The 19,892-nt window shown below is 42.4% G+C and overlaps 1 protein-coding gene across 1 annotated transcript; it reads right to left on the bottom strand.

Annotated features, from left to right (window-relative positions):
- Positions 1–378: 378 nt before the first annotated feature.
- On the bottom strand, positions 379–7,246 carry naglu (N-acetylglucosaminidase, alpha). Its single transcript, XM_042082331.1, has 6 exons — positions 6,727–7,246; positions 4,338–4,485; positions 4,071–4,217; positions 3,811–3,896; positions 3,427–3,683; positions 379–2,829 (listed from the first exon to the last, which is right to left on the bottom strand). Exons 1-6 carry the CDS (start codon positions 7,143–7,145, stop codon positions 1,622–1,624), a joined length of 2,265 nt encoding a protein of 754 aa, XP_041938265.1. The 5' UTR covers positions 7,146–7,246; the 3' UTR covers positions 379–1,621.
- Between the last annotated feature and the right edge of the window lie 12,646 nt (positions 7,247–19,892).

Raw genomic sequence — 19,892 nt, 5'->3', positions numbered from 1 at the left:
CATTGCATTACAAACAAAGCCAACAGGCATGAACAGTATGAAAAGTATGGCTTTATTCGACAGAATATAAAAATAGCATTTTGTTCTGAATTCCTATTCATATTTAACCTGACCCTATCCAGATGAATTTCGTTCCGCTTAGCTCTGCCTAGCTTCACTCACATCCATCTGGGACCTCTTCCGTTGAGAGTGATTTCTGCAACCGATTTTATGGTACAGCCAATCAGGACGCAGGGCGGGAGTTTCATAGATGTGACATAGCGTAGAAGCGACTGTGAGACTGTTATCAGCGTCACGGTTGGCTTCGATGTGAGTGGTTGAAGTAGCACGTCAATAGATGACGGACAAGTGGCTTATTCAATCATATGCAAGCATTTTTTGATTAGGCCCAGCCTTCTGAAGCAACACTTCAATGGATCGGTTCCAGATGGATGAGTGGAGCTAGGCGGAGCGAAATTCATCTGGCTAGGGTCAGGTTAATTCATATTCACATTGCAATACTTTGTAAACCTATCCCTTTTTTGACTGGTCAATAACTAAGGTTGAGGGATTGTACAGGGCCAAAAAGACACAGACATAGACAGACAGACACCCCCACACAACACACACACACGACTAGCCAATTAATGGCTTCATTTTATATGACCCAGTCAGATCTAAGTAAACCACTGAGAAAAACATTTTAAAATTATGTCACACCATCAGTTTTTACAGCGTGTAAACAATTGTATACCAACTGGACAAAAATATCACTGCTTTTCTTCGCCATTATCTTGAAACTATTCAGACCGTGTCTGTCCACAGACCACGGTCCATTTCCCCAAACTTGGCGACATTTTTTTTCATGTGTAAGTCACTGTACATCTGAAGTAAAAACTAACATTATTGTCATTTTACTCCCGTGGTGCACATGCATTCAGGCAGCAATGGACAACAATTATTTAGAATTAATTCTTTCAAATCTATCTAAAATCTGTATTTACAGTCTTGAGTTATACAGTACATTTTTATGATACTGCAGTTTGAATAAAAACTTGCTTATCATTCTCCTGAATTAAAAGGATTTAACCTCTGCAGGTCCAATCTGATCTTCAGAGACATTCTTTAAGCTGTACAAGGAGGTTCCATCCCATCTTAAAGAAATAAAAAAGATTTAGCCATGTTTAGCATATCTACTTGGCTCCTGTAGGAAACAAAATGAATGAAGTTAGGTTCAGCCCTAATGTAACATAACGTATTGAAGGCATCTGAGGTGTTGAATTATTTCCACTGTCTATAGCAGCAGAATAAAAACAGGCAAAAATGTCTACCATACATTGGTGTATACAGCTAAAATGTCACCATATTAAAGTGGGATCTCATTCCAACCAAATATGAGTGAAAAGTTTTAGCTATTCAAGGCCACAAGTTATTAGACAACACCCAAGTTTACCCAAACCCTGTCCATGTCCATCCTGTCAATCTGACTACAGATAGTTGATATTTCCCAAAGTGGAAGAAAACAAATACACATTTTGTAGCAGAAAATCCATCGTAACATGTCCATCCTTTTTTATACTCCTTAAGAAGTAATGGTCATTGGAGGTGCAATTTCTTACTGAAGAATCTACAGTTGGGTGGTTCATGTCAATGTCTTAAGTGCTTGAGGGTAGTATTTCAGGAAGATCCTCCTTGCAATCTCATAGGTATTACCAAGTGGTTTGGAGGGGTACTTCCGTTCATTATAAACAAATCCTTTCTCCACCTGAAAAACTTCCTGGTTGAAGGCATCTTGTTTGAAGGGTCTGCCTCGGTCCAAACATTCCACCAGTGTATTGACAAACAGACCCCATCTCTGGGAGTAGTAATCCTCCATGAGTCCACCCCACTCCTTGTTGGCATAGTCCAGGATGTTGCCCTCGGGTCCCCAAAGTGTGACCTGGTTCCTAGCATTGAAGTCATACAGCTGAGCCTCTCTCTCATTTAATCCCATCGATCGTGCATTCTCAAGCCACAACCCCAGTAGGAAGTGGACGTCACTGGACAGGAGGCGGTCGAGCTCGGGCAGCAGGTCATATATGAGGACACCACCTGCGGTCAAAAGCTCCGGAAGCTTCTGTGCCTGAAAGGCATCGCGGATCTCTCGGTAGAACTCAGTGGTGAGCAGCTGGAGAGCCTGTCGAGTGACGTCCACCAGGTCATAATGGAAGGTCTGGGTGTCCATCAGTGCTGGAGCCGCCTCGAAGAGCAGCCGCCACGCCTCATAGAGGTGGGCAGGCTTGTACCACACGTCCGTCACCATGTGCAGCGATGGCCGGCGCACCAGTGGGCTGTGGTTGTGGTTCTTGTATCCTGCCAGGGTGCAGTTGTACACGCTCCGGAAGAGCAGCCGCCAAGCGGCCCCCAAACTCTCCTCCATGCTGCCGTAGCGGCGGGCTGCGTACAGGGACACCCACTTGAGCAGGTTGACGGGCTCCTTTCGCCAGGCGAGCTCGCTCATCAGCTCGTACACCACGGGATTCTGCTCGATGCCCTCTGGGGCCATGCCCAGTCCCACCAGCGTAGAGTTGGGGAAGCGGAGGGCCTCGAACGGGCCCATGTTGACCTGCTCCACCGTGCCGAACATGCCGCTGTTCCCACCAAAGTTGTGCAGCATGCACCAAATGAAGGGCTGGCCATAAAAGGACTGTGTGAAGGAGAAGGCTGGCATGGACTCAGCAAACAGGTCCAGCACAATCATTCTCCCAAGAGGGACGCCGTGCAGCAGCGCTTTGACCTGGGCCGGTCTCCAAAACGCTGTGTCGGAAACAAACAACCAGCCTTGCATCAGCCAGACTGCCTGTGGGTCCACTGCGGAGAGGAGAGCGAGAGAAAGAGAAGAGAGAGAGAAGAGAGAGAGAGAGAAAAGAGAGAGAGAGAGAGAGAGAGAGAGAGAGAGAGAGAGAGAGAGAGAGAAACACAATGTCTGTGAAGCTGTTTGTGGATCAAGCTGGAGTGTGATCAGTCCTGGCAATCACTCTCAGACATGTCAGGCACAGCTACGGCAGAAACAGGAGAATGATTATGACATGATGACATCAGGAGGCAAACCAAAATAAATGGCTAAGAATACAGCAACAGAGCCAGTACCTACAAACACTTGTTTGTATAGTGAATTAGCCAACCTTGCGTCACCGCTGACTGAATTGATATGAATAACAGATTACTTGTGATTAATAATAGGAAGTTAAGAATATAAAAGTTCAGAATAGTCTTACTAACATTATAGTACCATCACTGTGAGAACGCTTCAGGGACTGCGCTTGTATTGTCTTCAAGAAGTCACATCATCAGGCCACATTAGATTAGCTGCAAGTTGCAACTGAGTTATTTTACAGTAAACAAAAACTAGCTGACCTGATTAGAGCTATTAAAATCATGTGTCTACCTATAGGCTATCATTATTACCTGATGTCATTGTGTTGAAGACTGCATGGCTGACAGAGGACAGGTAGGCTGGGTCAGATGAAGAGGGTGTCATTTCATTAAAGGTATCTGCACTGTAAATGTGGTCTGTCCCAAACTGCTCCACCATCTGGGAGAGGAAAAGGCCCCCAATCCGCAGGAACAGGGGGTCCCGGGGATCGAGCAGGTAGGCACAGGAGTAGGTGCAGTTGAAATGGCTCCATGGGTTCAGCTTAGTCACATTTGATTTTGGGTACAGCCTGCAGAAAAGTCAGAAAAGCTTACATAAGACGTACTACTATTACCATACATGATCAGTTGGTATTTTAACAGGAGGGTGCTGAATTTTCTTGCACATCCATACCCATTGGGTAATTTAAGTATTACCTGGTGATTCCTGGGGGCACAATCCCAGAGAAGGCTGGCAAAACAGGCATCATTCCCAGAGCCCTCATTCGCTCCAAAATTTTAAACTGCTCAAATTAGGGTTTTAAACAAAAATAGATGTAGAACAGATTGAGTTAATAATCACTTCAAGCACACATTCACGTTTGAGATTGAGTGCATAATCTTACATCACTTCAAGCATAAGTTTTAGAGGACAAATGATTTTCTCCAAGAAACGACAAAAGTGGAGTGTGTCAAACCTGCAGGTGAAGCTGCTTGACATGCCAAGACTGGGGGAGTGGGCCACCCCATTGGAATAGGTTCCCCATGCGATTCCAGGCCAGGAATGCAGGGCCAGTGAAAAACTGGTCCACCTCAGTCTGGTTCAGACCAAGGGACAGGTACACCTGACACATAAGGTCAAAACAGTCAGTTTTAAGAAAGAGAGGTCTGCAAATGGATTCTAATGTACTGGGCACTACAGGATAACTATAAAGAAGACATTGCCTACATTTTAGAGCCTTTACCTCTTGCCACAGTGCTTCTTGCCCTGTAAACGCTAAAGGCAAGTTAATACCATTGAGTACCATCCAGTCAATCTCTCGCTGCCATCGTGGCCAATCCCACCACACACTTGAGTAGCTCTGCGTACACACATTCTGATAGTACCTAAATCTGAGAAAAACAAAAAAATAAGGTTCCTTAGGTGATAACTGGTATTTAGTTTAACTTCTCAGGCAAGACAAACAATTTTGAGGATATAAGTTCTCTGTGTTTAAAACCAATTACTCAATTTTGCTCTATCAACAAGGTAGCCTAGTGTTTTTTTTTTTTTTTACAGTTTACAGAACGCCCATTTCAGATTCTACTATTTAATAGCCAGCAGGTGCATTTTCTTTGTAATGCTCAGTAGGCCAAGTGGTGGAGAGCCTACCTCTGCTCCAGACTGCAATGAATGCATGGAAGACAAGGGAGAGAACATAACGACAGCAGGCAAGTTCTAGCTTACTACACTTGGGTGGGCTGGAAGAAATTTTGGGTGGGCAACATAGCAAAGCGCTCAAATTGGATCAAAATTGATATACACACAAACAACACGTTGAGATGGGTGTTCAGGCCTATGTGTTTCAGAGCTTGACAACAATGAGGTTGAATTTACAAAAGGTTTAAAAGTACAGAGTGTGCTTAAAGCTTGTAGTAGTGGTTTGGGGTCATCAGCAATTTAAAGCTTGGCATGCATCACTACACATTTTTGGACATAATCTGGTACGTACTTTTGTTGGATTCTAGGCCTAGTTTTCATTGCATTCATTCAGGCCTACACAGAAAACTATGCAACAATCTATATTCCAAATAAAACCTATTACAGTTAGCGGTCATTTACAACTGCTTGCACACAAGTGTGCACATGTGAAGAGTGAGTGAGGCAATGGTAAATAAGTGTGGCATTTTGATAGGTTGTGTTTAAAAAAAGAAATCAAGCAACCTCCTGTTTTGTGTTAGGTAAAGAGTTGTGTGTGATGTTTTATGAAATTGATAACTGAGTAAAAGGCTGAGAATTAGTGTATGGTTTTGCAGATTTAGTATGGGGTTATGGAGTTTGAGTGATAAGTTTCACGAATTGTTTGACATGCAGGTTCCTTCTTTGTTTTGTGTCTGTGCGTTATGTTTGTTTTTTGGTATTGGTGTTGGCTATGTGGGAGGGGAAGGTGTGTGTTTGTGTATGTTGATGGGAAGGTAGTGTGTGTGTGTGTGTGTGTGTGTGTGTGTACACACATCTCTTAAGGCAGTTTACCTACATACTGCACAGTTATGTATCAGCTAGCCATCATTACACTCAACACCAACTCATCTACATCCAAGCTGGGTTTGAGGCTGCAAAAAAAGAAAATCTTGGCTTTGTTTGGGTGGGCAGGCTTAGCCCACCCTGGCCCACCTCTAGAGCTGGCCCTGAATGACAGACCATTGGGTCAATTTGGGTTGAGTAACTACAAGAGTCCCAGGCGCTTTGAGTGAACCATGTCTGAACGGAACACAAACAATGCACCATTTTCACGGCCCACCACTCCAAAAAAACAAGGATTTTGAGTCTACTTCGACCCTAGCTATAGAGTATTGCAACACTCATCACGATGCTACAAATAACAGCCAATGGTTTGGCATGGAGCCTGACTGGCACATTTCAAGGATCAAAGTGGAATTCACAAACAAATATTACAAAGCTGGTTAGAAGCCAGTGAAGATGACTTACAAGAATTTGATGCTAAATGTATATAAAAATAAGTATTTCTATAAAATCACTGGATACATTTTAGAAAGTTACAAGGTGCCAAGAGATTATAGCTATAGATTTATCTATGCAACCTGAAAACATCCCATCAGACGACGGCAGCAATAACTTGATTATCACCTAAATAAGGGTGTGCCGTTTGTAACTATCAACCCAATGAGTAATCGAATAAGTAGCCTGACCAGGTTACCTAATCTGCCTAGTAGTTTAATTGACAATTTCTAAGCTACCATAGTAGGGTGTTCTGCACAACCATGTCATGCCTGCATAGCCTGCATAGCTTGCTGCCTGCAGTGGTAACTATATTTTCATTGATGGCATGTAACAATGTGTGCAGGCATGCGTAATACTACTTCAAAGTTGGCTACTGTTGCTTTTCAGTGTGCCATTGAAGACGGGTTGATGGAAGACTGATCCAGCACAACCCTAACTCCAATTACAATTCCAGGTTTTTAAATGTATCGTTCCTTCAGGCCACTATATTTTTTAAGTAGCCTAGCCTACACAATGGCAAGGAATTTCTTGTATTAGCATTTAAATGCAAAGACAGAAGAAGTTTGACTGGTTTTCCACAACAAAAATAAATCAGGCACTAGCTTGACAGAAAATAGCCTAAATGCACTTACCTGTGTTGGGTGCTGATACGCAGAACACCGGTGAGAGTAGGAAGGGGACGTGGAACGTTCAACTGATTACCTGACCAAGATATGTGACAGTTACAGAAATACTTCAAATAATTATATATCCCAGTGGCCACCGCTACCCCCGTGCTTCCAATGGCTACAATCTTGTTGTTTTTCGCTGATCGGAGTTCACAAACGTCCAGCGTGTCGTTGGAAAACGTTCTGTTGACGGACACAATGAATTCTCTCGATCTGCCACCAAGAATACGTTTAAGGAGTTCAACCACAGCCTTTGCCTGCGTCTTATCCGAGACTTGGGGTTTGAGATGAGACAAAGTATCAAATGTACAATCGCCAGAATAAAGAAGCGACAGGAGACCCAGCAGGATCAAAGGAGCAAAGCATACACACTGAATTTTCATTTTGTTATCACTATCTTAGGAAATGCAAATTAAAACAGTTATGCGAAACAAAAATACAACTTATCCAGAGAGAAGTGCGTTAGATCCGTGCAGGGAAACAGGAAGCATCTCGTGAGTTTAGATACACGTCCAATCAGACTGCGCCTACCACACAGCCCTTTCAGGCAGAACCAATAGAATGTGAATCAAACGAAGTAGTATCAGTTGCTCACATGATTTCATTCTGGTACCCCCATGGATCCTTCCTGCCCCAGATGTTAACACAGAGCTACTGAAAGTGAAGGAAGACCACCCTAATGATATTGGATTTGCAATACATTGTAAAACTTATTTGAATTCTGCATTTTATGGGTACCTACAGATATTTACAGATGGCTCAAAAAAACCTCAAACTGGCCAGTGTAGTATTGGAATCTATATACCTGAATTCCAAAGGACGTATGGATACCGACTGAATAACTTCTTTATGGATTGAAGAAGTCAAGCTGCACAAATCAGTAAATCTTTAAATCAGTCATCTGCACAGATTCACTCTCAGTATTGCAAAGCTTTATCTCTGGAAATGCAGTAAGAGTTGTCTTGGTTATTGAAACAAGGCAGCTTTTGGCTCAACTCAGTAATCTGGGGCTCATTGTCCAATTTTGCTGGGTGCCAGCTCATAAGGGCCTCAAGGGTAACAAAACCGCAGATAAAGCTGCAAAGGACGCATTAGGCCACCAATGTATCTCAACCATGTTCCACTAGGAAAAGGGGAAGCTAAATCTTATATTAAGACAGAAATCATGAATAGGTAGCAGGATGAATGGGAGTCAGACCCAAAGGGCAGGAAATACTTTAATGTGCAACAGCAGGTTGGGGGGAGAAGAATTGGGGCTTGGAAGAAGTGGGGCTTGGAAGAAGGGAGGAAGAGATTAGGGCACGCTGGCATCAATGCCACATTACATGTGTTGGGCAAAACTGATGGGCTTTGCACTGAATGCCAAGTCAAAGAAGATGTAGAGCACATCCTTTTTCACTGCAGGAAATACACTGACCACAGGTCACACTGGAGAGAACAGGGAGGAGATGATGATATCCAAAACATATTGAAGGAAGAGGGAATGCAGGGCAATAGAATTAAAGGTATTATGAGGTACTTAAATAATGCAGAATTGATGAGCAGAATATAGGCTGTTTCACATTTATTTATTTATCTATCTTTACATGCCATGACTTGACCTGATCACATCGTACACTCCTGTGCAGTAGGTGGCGATATACAATCCTATATTGTGAACCGCCATTAGCCAAAAGAAGAAGAAGAAGATTTCATTCTGAGTGAGAGTCGTGAGAGTCCAATTAGTGTAATTTGGACTAACTACACCAGTGGTCCCCAAACTACGGCCCGCCACCTCATTTTGGGTGGCCCCCCAAAACATGTCCGCGGTATATAGTATCTGGCCCGCATGGGAGTACGACATCGTCAAACTATAACTTCCGTAATTTCCCCCATTCATTCTCTATGGCGAGTCTGTACACATGTAATACTCTTTTTGTCCACTGGTGGTTGTTTTGGCGCTGTTTTGCGTTTGCCATCGAAAACGGAATGAAACGTATAGGCCTACCTGCAAACAATGCAAGAGGCTGACTGCATTAGTGCTCAAAGTATTCTATTAATTAATCATATCTCACTGAATACCGAACAGATTTTCACGCGGTTTTTTTTGCTGCAAAGGTCATACATGTAGCTATGATACAGGCCACATTGTTCGAAAATACAAAATACAACCAATAGTACGGTAATGTTAAATCTTACTTGTGAAAAGTAAATCCCCCGAGTATGGTCCGCCGATTTGAGCAGGAACATGCTGCACAGTGCTGTCATCTTGTGTTTTCTGCTGCAACGCAATGAGGAGTATGACCGGTCCAAGATGGCGGCCGCATTTCTTGTTTCCAGCAGCCAATGCGGCGTCTATGTATATTATGTCTATGGTTTAAAACATGCCCTCCTCTCGCGGCTGCTTGGGAATTAATCATTAGCCTACGTTGTTTGGGGGCAAATGGACAACTCCAAATAGACCCTGCACTGCTATTTCATCCCATAGGAATACATAGGCCCACGTTAGTAGCCTACATAACCGATCCACCACCGTGTATTTATTATACTGTAGGCTAGTTTATGTGTGCTAACCTCATGTGCGTAGGCCTAGTCCAAGAGCAAAGAGAACGCAGAGGTTAAGAAATGTACGCAATTCAAATGGGAAAAACTAAAATATAGAAGTTTTAGCACCGAGGTGTTTTAGCTTAGGTTTTTTCCATGTCTTGATCTTAGATGTCTCTACACACACTGATTGGACATGATTTGGTTAGGCACTCATCTATCTAGGTCTCACCGCTGACAATGCATGTCAGAGCAAAACAAAAAAACAAAAAAAAAATAACGAGGTTTTAAGAACTCATTGTAGAGCTCAGACACACGTGTCAAATAGAGAAGGCCACTCAAAAGCACAGGCTCTGTACATTCTTAAATGGAAGAAACAGCTATGCCTCTTCTTCGAGCTGGCTGCCTGGACGTATAATTTTTGGGAGAAAGTTCACCAAAAGATGATCACGAACCCAATGGTCATTCTAACTTATCTCAAGAGATTCTGTGTTGAGACGGGAGAAACTTACCATCACTGCAGGCTTTATGAGAGAGGGCTCTATCTTGCACCCATCGCAAGGTGGCGCAAAGTGCAACAAGGCTTATTCTTATTTTACGCTCTATAGACCCCCTTCAGTGTTTGTAATTATTGACCCTATGCAGCTAGGTTGGGTGCGTGTGCAGCATGGGGTCAGAAAAATGGCGAAGCTGCACTGTCATTGTTACCTAAGGGCCTCGAACTGTAGCCTACCTTAATAAATTAGTTTTAGCTATTGTCAATCCTCTGCCTGATCCTGAGCTGATAACATAATGGGTAGACAACGTTAGCAAGTGGTCAGAGATTTATTAGCCCGATATAGGCTACGGTTATCTGGTTGACAAGCCCAGCTTGTATAGGCTACTGCTACATGCAAAAAAGTACAAGTAAACATATTTTCACACAAACACAGTTCAATGGAATGGAAAGAAAGCTTTCCGATCCTGTGATGTGGACCGTGAAGTGGTCTATAATGTGATGATTTTCCACCATGCTTTCCACTTTTATAAAACCCTGCGCCCAGGGGTGTGGTAATTAGCGACATAAGGTGTGGTCTGGCCAATACCTCCATGGGTCTGGAGCATGATCCAAAAATCGCTATCTTACACACACAACACTCTAAAAATCATTACGCCACTGACCAAGAAAAACCTGGTCTATCGAAAGGCATAAGCACAGCTGAAGATGCACTGTCAGGAGATGTATAAGCAGCAACTTCTCTGCAAGATAAATGTCCTTACGATTTTTATTCAGTCATTTGAATATTATTGGGGTAAGTGTTTTCGATGGTAACCCCTTGTCAGTCAATAGTGAAAGTAATTAACTGTGTAGAACTGTTTTGTCATTGATGCTTGATCATCGTGCCATTCAATTAGTAAATGTGTACTGGCCATGCCTTTAATGTCTATTTCTTTATGCCTCTGACCATCTGTTTCTGATCGCCAAAATAGGGCCTAGAGTGGCCAGGGAGCTCCTTCCAATGAAAGATAGGAAAGCCCTCCTGGAGTTTGCACCTCTGTAGTAGTTTGGAGTTTAGTGTCTTAAGCAAGAGTGTACCCATGGTGTGAACATTAAATATAATTTATTAGTATACCTAGGCTTAGGACATAATAAGAATAACACGGAAGTCTGAGGGTTTCTCCCCCCGGGGAATATATAACAATTGTGGTTGCTAATCACATAATTTAATCCACTTTGCCCCAATGAAAACAGTACTGTCTTTACGGTCATTATTATCTATAGGCTGTTCATAATGAGTAGATCTTAAAGTAAGACAACAGACACACAAATGTCCTGGAAGCAGAGACGGTTAAACTGAAATATCTTTGCTGTAAGCTGGACACAACCAATTTCTTAACCATTACTGCCACCTGGTGGCATTCACCTATAGACCATATCTTGTAATTATGCAAATATTTTGTAATTTATAGCGGACTCATTTTGATATTATCTTTGGTATTATCTATTGATCTTAAATTATTTTTTCCTAGACATCCATAGGACAGCAAAATTAGGAAAAATAAGGCAATATATGAATACTTTAAAATTAAGAAGAAAGAGTATATGTTGAGATCTTAAATTGGAGGATACAGAAAGGCTATTTTGCTGTTGATACACCATATCACCATATCACTGATATGTATATTCCCGTTTAACATGCTCAAGTTTTCATCAGTGGCAACTGCTGTGTTTAAATAAAGTCTCCAGATCAAAGAACTCAGAGAACACAGAGAGCCCCTTCATTCTGTATCCCCCCTCCCCTCCCTCAAACACACACAGGATAATAGCACAATTCTAATAGCAGAATACTTTTATTGCATGAAAGTATGATGTTCTCTGGAAGAGATTACTGGTGTAAATGTCTGTATAAGTAGATCTTTCAAAGCTGGTACAAATGCATACAAGTTATTATGTATATTCAAGTAAGTAAGTATAGTATATGATGTATATTTAAGTAAGTACTAAGTAAGAAACGTGTTCAGCAAGTTTGACATTTAATTTGTCTTTGTCATTTGTCATTTCATTTGTAACACCAGGAGGCGCCATAACTACATCAAAAGCATGTTTTGCCACTAAAATGATTAGACCTGAAAAAAAAAAAAAAAACTCTGTAGTACATTATTAGTTGACTTTGACTTTCAATGTAGGCAAAAATTGAGGACCGGAAATCAGTGATAAAGCACAAGTTTATTTAGGCTTCCATACAATAGCATGTGTTTTAACAGAGCGTCAACTGCAGGACATGTCAATGTAATAATATTGTCATGGCCAAATAGTACCTTCAAGAGAGACTCAACAGGTAAGAGATACAAAAATGAAATGAAGAACACTAAAACAACTGTAGCCTACTCAGTTCATGCATGTAGGCAATACACTCATTTGTCAGCTAAAACATAAAGCTACAAAAGAAAGTGCAAATGTAAATGAAAAATTGAAAATTCACATGCTCGAATAAATTTTAATCTATTATTTTGCACTCTGAATGAATAGAAATCACAGAAACGTCTCCCTTAATGGTGTATTTTAATGCCCTCCAGTTAATCAGAAAATCATACTGGACGTTAGGCCTACTTGAATATTTCATTAAACTTCTGACTAATTGGTCATTTTGCCAAAGGTACACGTCAGTCACCATCCCAACAAAGTTCTGTGCAACATCGATGCCACCACCATACTTATCCTGATCTTGGCCGATCATCACAATAGGGTTTGCCCCAATGCCATGGCCACTCTTAAAAGACCCATTAAACACACGTTTGTCATTCAACCATAAATTGGCTTCACCAGAATACTTGCTCCAGCTGGAGCATACAGAGTTCCACTTGTTCGCCTGGCATGAGATATTTGTGTAGATGTTTTCGTCATTGATGGAAAAACTGAATAGACCTGAGCTTTCAATAAACAACAAAAAAGCGTTTGAGCTGGAAGTGGTGGCGAGAGAGAACAGAGACTGGTCTTTCCTGGGACATTTAGAGAAGAACCTCATACACAAGGTCAAATCATTGACTGGCTCCTCAAAGGCAGGCATCATTTTCACATGAGATGTGCCAACCTTTTCAGGAAAACAGAACTGCCGGTCTTTCATATCTGTGGAAAAGTATTACAGCAACAGCTTGACACACATCAGATGGCATGAATAAGCACATGTATAACTTTCATATCTTTGCACAACTACTTCTCACCGTTGCTGTCCTTCTCTGGCCACTGCATCATATTTCCAGTCTTCCTGATGGTTATTTCAATATTGATACTCAGTAAAACTACACATGTCAAAGTGCATATGCCAGTGCATATGACCACCACCCTGTAAAATACTTCACATTCATGTTGTGTTGAGGAACTCCCTGAGGGAAAAGTGTAATAAACAATTGACTAAGGCTATATGTGATATTAATATTTAAAATATTAGCCAGGGCTCATTTACACTTTACCTTGAGGCTGATTTCTGGCCATGTTCAAAGTAGCGTAAACGTTTCCACCATTACCGTTAGACTCAGACATGACTGCGCCTTTACTTCCTTGCTGTTCTCAAGTCTTGCACAGAGTTTTATAGTTGCCTGCTACAAATGAGGAAGATGTCGTCATATTTAGCAATGTGTTGGGGGTGTTTGCAAGGTTTTCCATGCATTTAAAGCAGTGAGGTCAGTAATTGTAAACTAAAACTCTATAATGTTGCTCTATAATCTTGTTAAGCAGATATCTTTGCATTAATTTGGCATGTACATCTCTTGTATTATTATATTATGTACAGCAAGGATGTCAAACATAAGGCCCAGGGGCCAGATCACGCCCCCTGCAGGTTTCGGTCCCCCAGATGTTTTGGGTAGGAAGGGAAAATGAGAAGAAAACAAATATTCACATCCAGTTGTCTTCAACTAGGTTATGTGTAATAAGCAATATCTCTATGATATGATCAATTGATTAAACCTAGCACCACAAACCATCCCCAGGAAGGAAGAGGCCGATTAAAACTGAGTAGGCTATTTCAAGAGAGAAAGAGCAGTAAATGACAGCAGTAGATGATTTGTGCTTGTTTGCTTATAAGTGGGTATTGTAAAGGAGTATATAATCAAACAACACTCTGATTGATACCCATTCAAAAAAATAATAATGACCATAACAATGACGGTCCCCATTTCAACTTCAGCTTAATTCTTGCTGGTGATATGTCTTTTTGTCTTTGATAGCAAACAATGTTCATGAAACATTGTCACCACACTTTCTTCAAGAATATTAATAGATATCTCCAGGGGATGTAACAACAGTAAACATACTTTTTGGGGTGTGTGTGGGGGTTCATTTTATGGAACACTAGAGGATTAGAATATTTGAAAACTTGTAAACTGGACTGATTTGAACACTGAATACACATACATTGTAGCCTATATAATAATATAGCCTATAAAATAATTCACCCTTGTTTCAGTGATTCATCAACTCGTAACAGGGTGAACGGCACTTCTGCATTTGCTTCGCGGCCCTGTATCGGCTATAACCGATGGATTCGATTGGATGAGACATAAGAAACTACAAATTTGACTTGCATGATGCCGCAATACATCGTAGGCCTACTTGCATGATGCCGCAATACACCGTACTTTTCATGCAACATATTCCCTTGTCTGTGGACATCATTATTTGCAAAGCCGGTGGATAAACAAATAGCGTGCGTGCGACAGAGGAAAAGTTCTTTGGTGTTGCTCGTGGTGTTGCAAGAAGGCCCTGTATCTTATCTCTGTATGACCTTAGGTTTAGAGAAGTAGTCTTGCATGACTGCTTCAGACCGGTTCTTGTTGTTTTTTGCATCTATGTATTCCACATATATGAAGCGGTTGCAGTTAATCGCACCCCAGCTTTTAAATGTCAAGTTAGGCCTACCTAATAAACAAAAGTGAGCGAGGGCATCCAGATATTGAGATGCTAGGTTTTATAAGCATGTTTATGTCTTTGTATAAATATGGGCAAAGACCCCATAGCCTACCTCTGTCAATCTCGCTGAGGAGTATTGACCCCTAGTAGTAAATCTGCTGTTGTCTGTTTAATAATCAATAGATTTTTTTTTATTTTGTATTTTATTTTTTTTATCAGTATGCCAAACCCACCTATAGAGTGTTTCTTGCCAAAGAGCACAATTTTTATTTCATCTTCCAATAGACCATGATTCCACGCTAAGTCACTATTCAGTAACTCCTTCAATTTCAAGGCCCCCTCCCCCGTCTCCCCTTGAGTGACAGACAAGTATACAGTCTGTCATACATTAGGACGATGAACATGAAACCGAAATAGCCTTTAGGGCATGAAAAACGATAGAAACTTAACGAGTTTGAACAGCGGGAACAGCAGTCGGGTAAACGTGTGTTCTTTCCATGGTTTGATTCACGCATCTCCCCAGCGCGTGTTGCTGGCCTAGCCTAGGCCTACCTAACAGGGAAGTGAATCCCCTTCTGTGGCTTGCCGTAGTGATGGGGACGAGACCGCCTATGCCGAGTCCGAGTCAAGACCGAGTCTTTGAAGGGTCGAGACCGAGTCGAGACCAAGTCTGTTGGTTTTCAAATACAGTCGAGTCCGAGTCAAGACCGAGTCTTTGAAGAAGCAAGTCCGAGTCGAGACCGAGTCCTTTAGGAGTCGAGACCGATTCGAGACCAAGACCATAAAAAAATTTCAGTTTTAATATTCATAATTTAATATCACCCCAGTTAATAATCAACAGTTAGGCCTACAGACTAAGCTAGATTGGGAATTGTTTAGAGGAGCAGTCTTAACGTCTTAACATGGACTATGCTGACCTACAGACACTCACCGGCAGCAGAGCCATAGAGATAAATAAACGGCTCTGAAGGCAGTATCTTTGCATTGCACCATGGGATGTCATTTTCAAATAATGCCGGTCAACACTGCATTTTATTATTATTGTTGTTATGTGTTGTCTGTTTTTTATATGAACATAAAAAATGCGTTGGTCTCGAGGACTCGGTCTGAAATTACGAGTCCTTCTCCTCCCACTGTGGTCCGAGACCGAGTCAAGACCGAGTCTTTGAAGGAACGAGTCCGAGACGAGACCGAGAAAGCAGAAATTGGTCTCGAGACCGGACTCGAGTCCGAGACCGGACTCGAGTACTACATCACTAGCTTGCCGCTTGCCAGCCTTTCCAGGCATAGGCCTACTTCGCAATGTTGTGAAATAATCGCATGTTCCCTTTTTTGAACGCGGGCGACTGGCTACATAAAAAAAAAGACTAATGTATGGGATGTAATGCATGGGCAATAGATGCACTTCGTAAATTAGGCCTATATGAAGTATTAAAATGATTGTTTAAAGTAGTCTACGTTTTAAAAAAAATATTGAAGGGAATCAGGGGAGCCAGTTCAGTAGCCTATGTCTTTGGCAAGTAGCCTACTACAGACACACAGGTGAAGAACAGTCACCGTCAGCCAGAAGGCTACTAGCCTTCAGACCCTTACAAAAAAATGACTGCATTACTTCATGTGTCAAACTGCACATTTCTGAGCATCAAAACAGTTTTGGAGGAAATATATGCAGTGCAGGGAATGCAGTATTTTGGACCCAAAAAACTGTGTTGTAGGCCTACTGCATGATTTACTACAGAAATGCAGTATTTTGGACATGAAAATACTAGGCTTCTGCATAACTGAACTGTATAAAACTGCAGTTATTTTTTGTAAGGGGATATGTACAGCAAGCATCATAAGCAAACAGCCCCCTGATACTGGGCATTTAAATAGCTGTGAAGGTCCTTTAAGGGGGAAAACACTATATTTGGTAACTTCCGTAGACATCCAAAATGGGGTGGGATGATTGTATTGGGAGCACTGAAGTGTCAGATAATATTAAACAATAGTTACATTTTGGCCCTTAGCAGGATTTTGACTATAGGGCCCCATGAGGTCTGAACCGGCACTGACCCTAACACTCAGCACTGGTGCCCCAGCAGTGGTGGCAACCCTGACATCTTGGTGCCAGGATAACAACGTGTTGCTCAACACCAGCAAAACCACGGAGGTGCTAGTGGACTACAGGAGGCTGCAGGGAGAGCAGCTCACTGGGGCCCAGCAGTGGAAAGAGTCAGCTTCTTCAGATTCTTTGGGACTAACATCAGCGAGGATCTGAGCTGGTCACACCATAAGTATGGTCACAAAGGCAGCAAGACAGTGGCTCTTCTTTTTTTGGCGGCTGCAGAAGTTTAGTATGGACGGGTGAATTACTGACCAACTTCTACCACTGTACCATTGAGAGTGGCCTGACTGGCAACATCACAGCATGGTAGGGGAGACCGGGGTTGGTTGTCACACGGGTTGGTTGTCACACTCATCAGATCTCACTAACTAAAGGGTGCTGTTAGAAACCATTGATACAGAAATGTTCAGAATTAGGGTCAGAGTTCACCTACAAGGATATTTCAGGAGTAGGAGGCATAACATTGATATGAGAGGACTGAACTGTTTTTTCATGTGAAAATGTAATCAAGCATGTAATGTAATGTAATTGTCTTCTAGTTTTTTACACAGTGGGTTTATAACAAAACCATTCTTACTATTAAAAAGTATGAAGGGAGAGCTATGATTCAGATACATAATGTATTTTCTTAGCAACAGCACAACATGTCGTTGTTATTCTTAACTTTAACAAATCACATCATGTAATATTATGTATGTATTATGTAGGCCCAGTATTTCTCAGGCATCAGTGGCACTGCTGCTCCACCACACAACCAGATTTATTTTTTAAGAATATATACTGTACATAGATTTACTATGGGATTATATATTATTATATCAATATTATGTTACACGAGGACTAACTGCACTTGATTTTTCCTATGAATGTTGTCTCAGGTCATGCGATGCTAGGTTGCTGCATTTCAATAAAATGAAACCTTTTAAATGCATTTTCCCCCATTTAAATAACATAGTGACAACCAACCCCATAGTGTGTGACAACAGCAGTCATAGTAATGAGAAATATCTCATAAATAAATGAATATTTTCTTAATAAAAACACGATTTGGGCACGATTATTGGTTTCCTGCATGTAATACATTGTTAAAGGAACACTCTACTGTTTTTTCACATTAAACTATGTTATTCCCTTAACTAAGACGAGTTGATACCTACCTCTCTCGTCTCAGTGCTTGCACTCAATCTCAGTGCATGACAAATGATGGGGTTGGTTGTCACAAGTTCACAAGATGTATTTGATGGTCTATATATTTTGAACAGAATATTCTTGAGCTGAGTAAGGCGACTCCATTCCTGCCTGACACTTTAGGCTTCCATTGCACATTGAAAGGGAATTTATTAAGGATACCATTTTTACTAAGGATTCAAATGAAAGTAAAAAAAAAATAGGACAACCAACTCTGGTCTCGTAACAGTACTGCCCATGACTGCAAAGCTCTGCAAAGGGTGGTCAGGTCAGTGCAGTGCATTACAAGGACTGAGTTACCAACTATTCAGCAGGACCTTTACAGCCAGCGCTGCAGGGAAAAGACCAGGTAGATCCTCGCTGACCCCAGTCATCCCGGCCACAATTAATATAGCCTACCTTTTTAATTACTACTTTTAATTAATTCTTTAAAGTTGAGCTGGCTCTTGATGTTACACCGGCACCGGGCTCTCCCTCTGCCACGCCCCCTCATGCCACTCCAGCACCTGACTCTCCTACTGCCATACCCCCGCTTTCCCCAGTCACATGGAATCTCTCACACTCACCTGCCTATTAGCTCTACTCACCTGCAAGCAATCACCGCATCATTAACTCCCCTACAAAGGTTTCCCGCATTCTCCAGTCTGTGTCTGGCTTCGTCGATCGTGGACTCATGCTGTGCTCCTCTGTTTCCTGCCTCTTCCAGTTTGCGTAAGCTCTTTTGTTAGTATTTGTTCATATTTCCTTGGATCCTCTGTTTTCCCTTTTTTGGGACTATCTTCTGAGCTTTTGAAAGACTGAATCTTTTGAGTGTTTAATCCTTCTGCAATCGGCTGTATGATCCTCTGAACCAATAAAGGAACCTGTATATCTAAGGATCTGTTTTACCAGTCTGAGTCCGTGACAGAAAGCCAGACCTACAACATGAACTCCTGCAGCCATTCCGGTGCAACCAGGTAACCCGGGTCCTCCACCACCGCAAATTCGTCATGCAGGCCCAATGGGTACCCCAGCTGCTTACGATGGTGCCCCAGACAATTGCAATGGATTTTTGCTACAGTGCACCCTTGCATTAGAGATGCAACCACACCGCTACCCGACGGATCGAGCGAAGATTGCCTAAATCATCACTCTACTCTCAGGTAGGGCCCTTCAGTGGGCTGAACATGTTTGGAGGCAGACTGGTCCAGTTACTAACACCCTGGATGCTTTCCTGGAGCACTTCACAGAAGTTTTTGGCCTTCCTCCGGGTGATTCTTCTGTTCAGGAGAAACTTCACAATCTGCGTCAAGGACTGAGCTCCATTTCTGAATACTCCCTCGCACATTGGCTGCTGCAAGTTCGCACATTGGCTGCTGCAAGTGGTTCGAATGAACCTGCACTGCTCACCGCTTTTCGCCAGGGATTGGAGCCATCACTTCGCCTACACCTCTCAGCCTATGATGATACCATAGGATTGGAGAGATTTATTCAGCTGGCGATACGGGTGGCCCACCGACGAGAGAGCTTGAGTGAGTTGAACAGTTTCCTGCTTCAACCCAGGCCGTCGACCAGCTGGATCCATCCTTGAACCTGGCATTGAACCTATGCAGATCGACTCTGTACGCCTGACCCCTGCTGAACGTCAAAGGCGCTTAACCCAGAGACTCTGCCTGTACTGTGGAGCTGGAGGACATGCCATTGCAGCGTGTCCCATACGTCCACCACGGCCCTTGGTGAGTGCTGTCCAAATCCCCTCGCTGTGTTTTTCTCCATTGTGTACCTCCGTAACCCTCACAGCTCCAAATGGTTTTCTTGCAGCCACCACCCTCATCGACTCGGGTTCTGCCGGCAACATCCTCTCAGGGGCGCTCTGTCGTCACCTCAACCTCCGGAGGATCCGCTGCCAGTCCTCGTTCTCCCTCCACTCCATAGTGGGTAAAT

This window comes from Alosa sapidissima, chromosome 24 (genome assembly GCF_018492685.1).
Source record: "Alosa sapidissima isolate fAloSap1 chromosome 24, fAloSap1.pri, whole genome shotgun sequence".
NCBI classification, from domain to species: domain Eukaryota; kingdom Metazoa; phylum Chordata; class Actinopteri; order Clupeiformes; family Clupeidae; genus Alosa; species Alosa sapidissima.
Note: the sequence above shows the minus strand (reverse complement) of the source record. Positions and strands in the feature narration are given on the sequence as shown.